Source organism: Podarcis melisellensis, assembly GCF_964234715.1.
Source record: "Podarcis melisellensis genome assembly, chromosome: 4".
In the NCBI taxonomy this organism is placed as follows: domain Eukaryota; kingdom Metazoa; phylum Chordata; class Lepidosauria; order Squamata; family Lacertidae; genus Podarcis; species Podarcis melisellensis.
The window spans coordinates 52,801,601-52,814,377 of record NC_138531.1 but is presented as its reverse complement, the minus strand read 5'-3'; the positions used below and the strand labels follow the sequence as shown (position 1 = coordinate 52,814,377).

General features: G+C 40.0%; 1 protein-coding gene across 2 annotated transcripts; it reads left to right on the top strand.

Annotated features, from left to right (window-relative positions):
• The first annotated feature begins 3,617 nt into the window (after positions 1–3,617).
• KCNE2 (potassium voltage-gated channel subfamily E regulatory subunit 2) lies at positions 3,618–12,412 on the top strand. Of its 2 annotated transcripts, none has more exons than XM_081908818.1 (2): positions 3,618–3,745; positions 11,969–12,412. In XM_081908818.1, exon 2 carries the CDS (start codon positions 11,981–11,983, stop codon positions 12,356–12,358), a length of 378 nt encoding a protein of 125 aa, XP_081764944.1. In that variant the 5' UTR covers positions 3,618–3,745; positions 11,969–11,980; the 3' UTR covers positions 12,359–12,412. The 2 variants fall into 2 exon arrangements, with proteins under 2 accessions (XP_081764944.1, XP_081764943.1); XM_081908817.1 differs by lacking the exon at positions 3,618–3,745 and adding an exon at positions 8,788–9,219.
• Positions 12,413–12,777: the final 365 nt, after the last annotated feature.

The following is a 12,777-nucleotide window of genomic DNA, read 5'->3' as shown; positions in this document are numbered from 1 at the left end:
TGGACAAAACATTCCACCATTTGCAATAACAGTTTCTCTTTAAATAATGTACTAAATTGGGGGGTGGGGACTTTTTAAGATTCATAATCTCTGTCCTGGGTGGGCTTGGGCAATTTTTAGTTTCTAATCTTTCATTTTCACATCTGTAAAAATGATATCACAGTCTAGGATTTGTTGGGATGATAAATAAAGCACAACGCCAATAAACTGATTAATAATTAGAATTCATAGCAGCCATTACTTCTTGATAATAATGCGGAACAAGATTTGCCATCTACGCACATTCAGCTCTACACATTGGTTAGAAACAATTTCAGTGGTGAATTTAACAGTTCAGGGTAGCATGATGAGGACACAGTGTGGCCATTTTGAAAATTGCAAGCAGCTTTTGCAAACTTACCTACCAGGTTCTTCTTGGGTGACCATGTGCCCAACTCTGCAGAGAGCAGTCCTCTGAATGAATTTGCTGATTGAAGAGTTGTCAAGTTCAAATCTGGTTTAAAGTTAGAGAAGGGCCATAGCTCAGTGGTAGAGCATGTGTTTTACATGCAACCCCTGGCATCTCCTGGTAGGTCTGGGAGAAAGCATCTGAAACCCTGGAATGCCACTGCCTTTCTCTATTGAGACAGGTTACCTAGCTACAATGCTCCGCACAACGGTGAGATGTTTTGCATTTCCATATAAATTATACAAAATATTTCTAAATTTGCATTTATACATATAAATTAGCATATGCACATTTTATGTAAGTCCACATTTTCTTTCTGAGTGATGTATTTCCTTTCTTTCGGGATATGTACAGGTCTTCTCCTGTAAAGGTGCAATGGGATATTTAATAGGAAAACAAATGCAAGGAAGTAGCAACATGAAACTTTGACTTACTGGTTGTTCCTCCACTCCATAGAGAAAACTAGGTGCATTTGGAGAAAGATTCCAGCTTTGCTGTCTCCATGCATATCCCATTCATTTCCTAAAGTCTTTCATTCAGAAATTAACTGTGGCTCACTGCACCAGAAAAAAAAAAAAATCTTAGCTAGATGTGTGAAGCCGACTTCCAACATACATCTAAGGCCATATTCGTTTAATACCTTGCAGGTATTAAAATTCTTTTATCTTTTATTATTTAAAACATTCCTTTAACCCTCTTCATCAATAATATCCAGGCAGTTCAAAAGAATACAAACTACAGCAATGAACAGACACAGGAGAAAATGGCAGGATATTTATTTACCACAGATGACAGCCCTACTCATGCTGGAAGATCCATGATTCTTGACAGTGTCCAGTTCTGTCTTCACCTGAAAGCAAATTCCACTGCAATCAACGAGGCTTATGTGTACTTTTGTTAACCAAGAAAATCTTCAATAAAAACAGTTTAAAAAAATTAGACCTGGTTCTCACTGTGGTAGCCAACTTGAGTTGAGCTATAGCACTTCAGACTGCAGTTGGTGACTGAATGCTCCTCCATACAAATCCCTGCATATAGAGAACAAAGGTAATGGTTATAGCCTAGCCTTCTCCCTGACACGCTAGTTTTCTATATTCAGTGTATTTCCTACCCCTTAGTGGTGAAGTACAGTATTCAGTCATATGCTACAACCCAGACGCTACTTCCCACCTCACTAAGAAGTAGGCCTTATTTTTATATGTATTTAGAACGTTAGCCTTTTGCAACCAAGATGGAATGTCTCAGTGTCCTTCAGAAACAAAGCAATTGTTTACTCCAGCAAAGTTAGTATCATCTCTTGAATGTTACCCAGTGTGGCCAGCACATCCTGTCCTAAGTGGCTAGATAAAATCCCCAGATGGTTCCGAGATGTACACAGATCTTCCTTCAAGTGATACTTGTGTGGAATACTCCAAGAAGTTTAGAGATATGTGACCAAGACAGCGATCTTTATTTCCAATAACCATCTTTTAAATGGTGCCAAGTAATTTTTGCTGCTGCTTCTCCCCCCCCCCCCCAGGTACACAAATGGAAATTTTATATCTGAATCTTGGATTCCAGCTTTGTTCTCAGTGCACAAAACCCATTTTGAAAACGTGGAGCTTTGGTCTGATTTTTAGTCATATTGGAAAAAGATTGAGTTTGCTTTATCTCATATAAAGAAAGATGCAGTGGAATATTTTGCTTGGAGAAAATGGCTCCCACTTGATCCTCTTGAAGACTGGAGCTTCATTATAGGCCATTCTGGACTTTTATTGGGAGAAAAGTAGTACTTATGATGTTTTCTAAATCAGTAAGTTTGCCAGCAACACTCAGCATTGCTCAGCAATTTTAAGAAACAAACACATAAAAAAAAATCAGTGCTATTTTGAAAGCTTCTGTCCACCATCTTGATTCAAAATGGCTTTCAGTTGTATCCAAACATAGATGAAAACCTTATTGATGTCAGGAGCCATCATACAAAATTTGGTTACAATATCAAATGCACAGAGAGCAGACAGACAAGCCACTTTGCAAAATAAATAGTAGAAGATTCTAATACTAATTTTAAGGGGGATTGCTTCCTGAAATTAACTCTTTGATCAAGGTGTCATGCAAAATGACCAAATTATCTTTATCTGAAGGCAAGATGTTTAAGTCAAGGGGTGGCTGAGCATTATAATAATAAGGGTAGAATCTAAAACTCAGGTGTCCTTATTCTACCAGCAGGTGGCTCTTCTCTATAGAAGTTTTGGACCTGAAAATTGTTTCCCAAGCTGCTTTGAGAAAACAATTGTCAGTCTCAGAAGAGATATCCATTCTACATTTGTACAGAAAATTAATCTGATTTCTCCTTCATTGACCATAACCTCTCCCTAATAAAGTATTTTAAAAGGATATCTGCTCTGAAAATACTGTAAAACAACAGATCTGGCCAGTCGTGCATGTGGAACATTAAAACCACTACATAAAAGTTGGGATTAAAATAAGTGATCAGCATGGAGAAAATCCACAAGGAGCTTTCCCTGAGCTGATGCACCTGCCAAGAAGAAGCTTTTTTTCTGGTATTATGGCCCTCATCCTTATTTCACACCTTCCTCAGTCATACATTTTGCCCCTTTTCCTCATTCTGTCTCTAGATTTCCACACACTTCATTCTGTTATGAAAAGTCCACACAAAGGGAAGGAAATGTGAAAACACTGAATTTTCTCAAACACATCATGTTTCATTGTTGTTGCTTGGGTTTTTTTGGTTAATCTGTCACGCTCGCCATCACTTGGCTAAAAACAGAAACACCTGGTTTCCTCCCTCACTGCTTCCAGATAAACCCCTGTCTAGATTTCTCCAGAGTGGAAAAACTGCTTGGAGCAATTTGAGTGGAAAAACAAGTGTCAGGAAAAGGGTTAGGCAAGTCACTCCTCCAAGAAACATTGCAGCCTCAGAAGGCTGTTTCTCATTTAAAAAACAAAATGAAAACCTTGTTGAGGCTTTGTTACATGTGCTTCTGTGAAATGTGTAATCGGTCTAAGGGATCTTTTGCCTGAGTCAGGAACTAATAAAAAAAGATGAATCACATCTAAATCGTATCTTTCAACCAGGATCCCTGCAGTTTATTTGAAATGCAAATTAATAACATCTTTTACAGCGCTATTAAGTTGCATAAGCACCGTGGCATTATTCTCAGGGTACTTTATGGGCTTGTATTATTGCCAGAGCTAGCTATGTCAAAACTTAACATTGGCTCAGAACTTCAATGTACGGTCAGACGATGGTAGAATTGAAGGGAGCAATAAAAGGAACCTACTTCACACATCAAGGTAGGCCAAACTATAGCTTGCTAGGACCATGCAAACATGTTGTCCCCTAATGCGGAACTGACAGCTGTTTTGCTCCTCTCCAGTCCTTTTACTTTAGCAGCAGCTAAGCCAAGTCTTACCATGTCACTGAACCTGGCATCTTGGTTAAGCTCTCTTCTCCTTAAACATGATCCATAGACAACGTGCTAAGCTTAGCTGCCAGGCTGTGCGGAGCTAAAAGAACTGGAGAGGAACAAAGTGGTTGCAGTCTCCCTGGGAGATATACGTTTGCAAAGCAATTTTCCCCAAAACAATGACTGTTGTGTGTTATTTTCACCAATAAGTATGTTTTTATGGACAACGTACCCATTATATTCATTTTTGCAGTGCTTTTCTTCTAAAATAAAAGGTGCCAGTACTGCATACAATTGAGTACCCCCAGAAAAAAGTACTGGATTTTTGTATGTACAAATGCATACATTTTTGTATCTCCAATTAATGGGTTAGAGAATTTGATTGCACAATTTGGAGAAGTGCAGATTTCAAAGCAAGGCTGCGTTTCAATTCTTGGAAAGTGTGAATTAGGCAGGTTCACTTTTAAAGTTTCCAAGAGACAAAACAATGAGTGAATTGTAATAGTCTCAGAATTTACTGGACTGGAACACTATGCGTAAATGCTGATGAGTTGTTGTTTTTGCAGAATGTAGTTATGTAGTTCCATGAAACCGTGTCACTCTGGTAATCATTACAAAGACAAAAATTGTATCAATATTAAAAACAAGTATACCCACTTTCTGTGAGTATATATAGAATACTGTCATTTTGGGTTTCCTGACTTTAGGGAAAAACAAAAACAGATCTAAGCAAATGACACTTGTTTCAAGAGCTGTGACTGCTTAGCTTAAAAGAAATATTCTTTGAATCATAGAACTGTAGAGTTGGGAGGGACCCCAAGGCTCCTCTAGTCCAACCCCCTGCAATGTGGGAATATTCAGGTGGTCCATATAGGGAATTGAGCCTGTGACCTTGGCGTTATCACCTCAGGCCTTGGGTTGATCCTGCATTGCTGGCAGTTTTTAGACTGGAATAAAACTCACTGTGTTGCAGCTAGATCTTCCAGAGCTAGGTAAAGCATTAATGAAAGCAACCATTTAAATCCAATTTCAACATATTTACAAGTCAGTTTGTGGACCAAAGGACTTTTCTTGCTCTTGGAAGGTCATTACAGAAGCAGCAAGGACATCTCCTGTATCAATTTCAAGCTGACTGATCAGTAATTACATAGTTGCTGCTGCTAATGCTATTCTAGGCTGCACCAACAGAAACACAGTGTCCAGATCAAGGAAAATAGTAAAAGGTAAAGGTAAAGGGACCCCTGATCCTTAGGTCCAGTCGTGGACGACTCTGGGGCTGCACGCTCATCTCGCTCTATAGGCTAAGGGAGCTGGCATTTGTCCGCAGACAGCTTCCGGGTCATGTGGCCAGCATGACTAAGCCGCTTCTGGCGAACCAGAGCAGCGCACGGAAATGCCGTTTACTTTCCCGCCAGAGCGGTACTTGCACTTTATTTACTTGCACTTGACATGCTTTCGAACTGCTAGGTTGGCAGGAGCAGGGACCGAGCAACAGGAGCTCACCCCATCGCAGGGGTTCGTACCGTCGACCTTCTGATCAGCAAGCCCTAGGCTCTGTGGTTTAGACCACAGCGCCACCCGCATCCCAAAGGAAGTAGTAGAAGTACTCTATTCTGCTTTGGAGTACAGTGGTACCTCTGGTTACGTACTTAATTCTGGAGGTCCGTTCTTAACCTGAAACTGTTCTTAACCTGAGGTACTACTTTAGCTAATGGGGCCTCGCTCTGCTGCCACACCGCTGGCACGCAATTTCTGTTCTCATCCTGAGGTACAGTTCTTAACTCGAGGTATTACTTCCGGGTTAGTGGAGTCTGTAACCTGAAGTGTTTGTAACCTGAAGCATTTGTAACCCGAGGTACCACTGTATGTCTCAGAGCACTATACGTTAGCTCCACTCCACAACCGGCGTGTCTCATGAGACTAAGGGAAAGAGCCAAAGATGTTATTTTCCTTCCCCTTAGGCTACAGAAAGTAATACTCAAACCTTGCTCTGAAAGGTGTGTTCTCTAAGTCATGGTCCCTTAGAAGCCCTAGCCAAAAGGTCAGCATGTAAAATGTATTTCCATTTGACAAAAGTACCTAGACCCCAATTTCATTCTGTACCTGAAGGTCTTAAGCAGCGGAACCCACTATGGTTTTCTAGACTAGGTCCAACTTGTGAATTCTATATCATCTGTACTGTGGACAAAGAAAACTTAATGTTCCATATGTATTAATAGTTTATTTAATAAGCTATTCAAGTCAGGGAAAATCCAGGTATGTACAGAATGATGTTGAAGGTAGTGATAAATACATGCAGATGAAGTGTTTACTGGATGCAGAGGCCCTGAGAGCCTCACAGAACTTATTTTGGAATTGCCCCAATGAATAAACTGCAGCAGAAGTGGCTTGAAAACTGTAGTCTCTTGGTGGGCTTGTCTAAGTGAAAGTAATAGAGGAAGAAAATGAAGGTAAGTGCTCTCCACTTTGCAGGTGGGAAAAATAAGACTGTAATAGAATAAAGTGAAGGAGCCCGTAGAAACTGTAGGAGCATATTTTTAAAGTACCTTATTCCCTAAACTGAACAAACTAATTTGACAAATTCAAATGACTTTAATTGTTATGTACTGAAGTTCTCACACTGGGCCAGCAGGGGGATACTGTAGATAGTTTTCACTTAGGTCCACGTATACAAATAAGGGATTGAAAGTGACGTTCAGTGATTGGATAGTTACAGAAAGTGGTTACTGTTGCGTTCCAGTGGAGCTCTATATAAGCAGGCTGGCTGAACCCTTCAGTTCAGTTCTGTTCTGACCTGTGAATAAACAAGAGCTGTTTGAAGAATCGCTGTGCCATCTGCTATGTTCACCCACAACTTAACATTAATGAAACTGACTTTCAAAAACCAAAACCAGAGCTTGGCAAAGTATTTTTTGCCAGTGTTCCCATCTTACCCACAAATTGGGTTCCAGACTTTTTACACCCCTAAACCCACAGTTATGTACAAAAATATTGTACCTAAAATAAGTATCTAAAATTGATGTTCGCTATATGATGTAGTCACCTAAAATGAGTCCAAGTTACAAGGAAATACAAACAATGTGTTTTGCAATATTGTACTAAGGAAAGAAGGCTATTAAAATGAAGATCATGTACAACATAAACTTTACAAGAGAAGCCATATCACAAACCTCTTCCTTGTTTTTTAACTCCAAATTCATGTGCCCCAAGAATAAATAAAAACCACTGGGAGTGAAAATCTTGTTATTGAACTATCTGGAATTTCAACTTCTATGGACAATCCCTTTTTCCTCCAAAAAGTCATACATTGGAAGAGTAACAGGGTACAGAAAAAATGATGAGAAATAGACATGTATTGTTAGGGGAAAGTGACTGGAAGCTATGGGGTGAACAGAAATAGAGGCCTGTTCAACAGTAAGTTTTATGGAAGGGCCACTTTGGAAAGGGGGTGAAGCTCCCCTCCATGATCCCAGAGAGGCTTGCTAGTTAATCCTCTTGCTACAATAGTCTCTTGTTTTATGGTTGTCAACTGGTGACAAGTCATTACTCTTCAGAGAGACACATGTGACCCTGGACTTCCCATTGCCAAGGTCTTATATATAGCCAGGTTATAAGCTCCACCTTCAAACCACTTGAGGGTTTTTCACAAGCAATGTATTTATGGTTTCAAACTATTTTTTCATTTACTGTAATAGAAATCTAAACTACTAATGTATCACTTGAACTGACATCAGGGTTTTATTAAAATTAAAACCCAAGTGTAGAGGTCCTTAATCTGAATCAGAGTCACAGTTCAAGGGTGTGAGAGGTTTAATCTTCTGAGATTTCAGCAGCCATTGCTCATGCTTCAATCCTCTACAGCAGACATGTCCAGCTCCCAAGAGACTGCAATCTCTATAAAAATCTATTTAAAAAACCTGGCAGCACTCTACCCATTGGATTGACCAAAATTGTTGAGCTTTTTTTAGGGAGCCAGGATCAACCAGGCATACAATTAAACACAGTGGGGTGTATGTCTAAGTACATAGGGAATTGTGGGTCCTGCTTGACAGCCAGTCACAAGTCAGTTATGTTCATCCAAGGGATACCTTTTAACACCTTTGGGAAGTTTGGCTGCCATGGTCTTAACAACAGCCAGAATTCTTACTGAGCTTGGATCCTAGAGCAATAGGCAGGTAGGATCCTAGAAGGCAGCAACCTGATTGGTCTGCAGGAGCTGCCCAATCTGGCTCCAGGAGGAAGTGAATCAGCAATCTGATTGGCCTGCAAGAACAATCCAATCAGGCTCCAGGAGGGGAGTTGAACCAGCCAATCACACGGGACCCATTGTGTAAATAACGTACAGTGGATGCTCGGGTTGTGAACATGATCTGTGTGGGAGGCACATTTGCAACCTGTAGTGCCACGTCTGTGCATGCGTGGGTCACAATTTGGCGCTTCTGCACATGTGCCGAAACCCGGAAGTAACCCGTTCCGGTACTTCCGGGTTCGGCGCAGTCCACAACCCGAAATCGTGCTACCTGAAGTGTCTGTAACCCGAAGTATGACTGTATATATAGACAGAGGTTTTTGGGATAAGCACTCACTCACTGTTTACCATGAGCTGAAATAAAGAATATGAAATCAACACTCAACTCCGAGTATATTTCATTTCTCCATCTTCTTAGCAGACAGAAAGTATTCTGTACTTTGTTTGCGCAAAAGGAGATGTGGCTGTTCTGTGTAATATGAAGACCATATTACCATGGTTTGTGAAGTTCAGGAGATGCCAGTGGGGGAAAACTCTGATGAGGAGAAATAATTGAGTTTAGGAAGGGAAAATAAAGCCCCCCCCCCCACTTACAACATGAGTTTGGGCATTTTGGATGAAATTGTGTGGTGATTTCCAATTCCTCCCATTTTTATTTTTATTTTTGATACAGTACTTCTAGTTTTACTTTACTCCCACTAAAGCTATAGTAAGCAACAATTTAAATTTCAAACCATACCATCATTATAGCCTTTACTGAGCATAATGTTCAGTACAGAGTAACTCCCCTGTAAAAAAACCCCACAAAAACCGTTTGACTGTTCCTTTAAAGTTTTATATTACAATGATTTACAGGTTGAAAAAGTTTGTTATGTACCCTACGAAGCATGAAGGTTACCTGTTGGGTGTCAGCCAATATTTAACTTCCCAGTGAGATTAGGTGTAAGAATACATTTACTTTAAAGTTAGATCAGTACCAGGCAATTATTCAGCAGCACAAGATGGAATTTTCTTCCAGCTGATGGTTTCTCTGTTCTATTCAAGAGTATCACGATACTGTTCACGTAAAATCTTTGTTGCTGTGAATTTCTTTATATAAAAGCACAGAGGAGGTAAGTTTCTGGTAACAATGACTGATTTCCTTTAAAGCTTTGATTTAAAATTAAACAGGAAAAATAGTAGATAGAAAGGAACTAATGTGAAAATGAGAAATGCTTTGAGATGTGAAGCCAGAGTACATAAGATGAATAAGCACAGAACTTAAAAATAAATGTAGAAGGGCTTTGGTATATGTAGGCAAAGTATATGTACCAATGAAGGTATAATAAGATCAAACAGCCGAAAAGTACCGTATTTTTTGCTCTATAGGGCTCACTTTTTCCCTCCTAAAAAGTAAGGAGAAGTGTGTGTGCATCTTATGGAGCGAATGCAGGCTGCACAGCTATCCCAGAAGCCAGAACAGCAAGAGGGATTGCTGCTTTCACTGCGCAGCGATCCCTCTTGCTGTTCTGGCTTCTGAGACTCAGAATATTTTTTTCCTTGTTTTCCTCCTCCAAAAACTAGGTGTGTCTTGTGGTCTGGTGCGTCTTATAGAGCGAAAAATACGGTAACTTGTTATAGGCTGGGGACAGAATAATTAAATAAGAAACAGTACCCTAATTCTGACCAACAATCACTAGAAATCTTTAAGCTACAATTAGATCGGATGACATTTTGAAAAATGCAATATGCAATGTTATGTTGCTTATGGCTTTTTTTTAAAGCCTCCTAGATAGCAGAACCCTTTTACTGCAAGAATTATTAAGTGACATCCAACAACTTCTGCATGTTAAGAAAGCCAGAATGAATTGCAGCGCCCTACTCACATGTTATAGTTTAAAATCCATTTGCCTAGAACAGAAACTGGCTTACACCTATTTTTAAAGCCAATTTTCTATAGGTGGCAATGATTAACACCACATTCCGACACTATGCCCAGTGCTGATATAGTGTGTGCATAAAGTAGTTCAGGCACCAGAAGTCATCCCTGTGCCACTGTTCAATGGACAGGTAGAGTTACTTTTAATCATGCAGGTCATCAGGCCCTCTGTGCCAGTGGGGCATGCAGATCTCTTGTCATGTGGGGTGTTTGAGAAGCCTGGAAGGGATTTGTGTTGGGATCAAATACTTTCTCCAAGTGCTTAAAATGCATATATAATCTGATTAATATACACAAGGTCATTAGGCAGAATGAAGCCAAGTTTATATTATGGCAGTACAGTGGGACCTTGGGTTACATATGCTTCAGGTTACATACACTTCAGGTTACAGATTCTGCTAACCCAGAAATAGTACCTCGGGTTAAGAACTTTGCTTGAGAACAGAAATCGTGCTCTGGCGGCACGACAGCAGCAGGAGGCCCCATTAGCTAAAGTGGTGCTTCAGGTTAAGAACAGTTTCAGGTTAAGAACGGACCTCCAGAACAAATTAAGTACTTAACCCGAGGCACCACTGTAATGATACTTGGCCCCCTCCTTAAAAACTGGCATGCCAGTCTGGCAGTGTCTTGCTTAAGGCCACCCAGTGGCTGGGTTGAAAATTGAAGCAGAGACGCTACCTTATAGCCTTGGGTAGCAGGCACACTTCACCTTAAAAGCACATTCCCCACATTCCCTCAAAGAATTCTGGGCACTGTAGTTTGTTAAGGGTTGCTGGGAAATGTTCCATCTGTGAGGGGTAAACTTCAGTGCTCAGAATTCTTTGTGGGAAAGAGAGTGCTTCAAATGTGCTTTAAAGGTATACACAAACTAAATGCCATGCTTCATCAGTTAAAGTTGTATCATCTTTTAATCATAATATTTCAGCAGAATCTTGTTCATCAGGATCATTCGTTAATACATGCCTACCTTATGAATCCTAATTTGTCCATATAATTATATACTTTATTATGTAAACTGATCTTCTATATTTGTATTGAGACAACATTTGATGTACTGAGTGATAACCAAACCCAGCATGAATCAAATCCCCAACTTCCTACTTAATACTGATCCTCTCTAATGCTTGCAATAAGATTATCTAAATCTTTCTTCCTATGCATTCAACAATACTTTTTTTTGCTCTTAGACTTTTTAAAATCACAAGTGCATTTCAAGTTCAAAGTACAAGAAGAATGAGAAGGAACTAATTAATAAGTTTTTAAGACAACTGCCTCTTTATGCCTAATGTAACATAACTTGGTATTTTTGTGACCCAATGTGCTTTTGAGTTTACAAAGCAGAATCCCAGTGACTCTAGTCTGCCCCTCACTACGTAATTTCTGTTCCATACATAGTATCAGCATAGCTACACAAATTTTCATTTCTGTGACTCCCTCTACTGAAGAGCAGGCATAGGCAAACTCTGGCCCTCCAGATGTTTGGGACTACAATTCCCATCATCCCTGACCACTAGTCTTGTTAGCGAGGGATGATGGGAATTGTAGTCCCAAACATCTGGAGGGCCGGAGTCTGTCTCTGCCTGCTGAAGAGAATTTCATATGCCCCTGGGGTGTTGCTAGATGCCTAAAGGACTTGGGTCACACACCCATGACACACAATTGCATATGTTAATTTTTATATATTGATGCCTTTGGAAAATTAAGATGATGAATAGCTGGCATTTCAGCAACACTATACCCAACAGCTGCCTTATCAGCAAAGTTTTTGTTTTTTTAAAAAAAATAAGATTAAGAAAGGGAAAGCGACAAAAGCAATGAGCCACACCACAAAAGACCTGGGACTTGGGGCACCCCTTAACAATGCCCCAGTATGCCCTTCTCCCAAGAATGTATGATTCTCCTGTAGGAAGATGACTGATGCATGCTTTTGTGTTTAATGACAGTTCACTGAAAATATGGCCACCTTACAGAACTTCACAAAGGCTCTGGAAGATACTTTCAGGAAGACCTTCCTTGATTACATGAATAGCTGGCGAAGAAATACCACAATTGAAGAAAATATGTTGCAAGCAACACTTGATGCTGAGGACTTAAATTATGTCATTATGTATCTCATGGTGATGATTGGGATTTTCTCCTTCATTGTTGTGACGATCTTAGTGAGCACCGTGAAATCAAAGAGACGAGAGCACTCTGATGACCCTTATCACCAATACATTGTGGATGACTGGGGCAACAAGCTCAAAAACCAGACGCTGCTCCACCATGACCTTAAATGCACCATCCATGAAAATACTGGTGTAAAGGATCAAGCGAGCACTCAGACTGCTTGATCTGTGGGAGAAATTGCCACTACCTGAAAGAAGTAGTACTGAAGAATTCTCTCTCTCTCTGTGTGTGTGTTATTTTAAGTCATTTTACCTTTAAAAAATATTAATGCTAAACAATATCATATTGTACAGAAACCAGTCTTCCCAAACAGGGTGCTCTCCAGATATTGTAGAGTGCAACTCCATCATCAGCAAATACTTCCAGGCAAATGTGTTATGTATTTTGAAGTCTATATGACTAATGTAGGAAGAACCTTGTTTGTTTTTAAGGTTGAGGGCAGTAGCAGCTTTGAGACTCTTTAAGTGACTGAATGACTCAGTGAAAACTACAAAAAATGTTGCCACTGCTTTACTCAACAAGATGGGAGAGGACATCCAGCCACCACAATAATCTTCTCAGCCAGCTTCCCTGTTTTCATCTG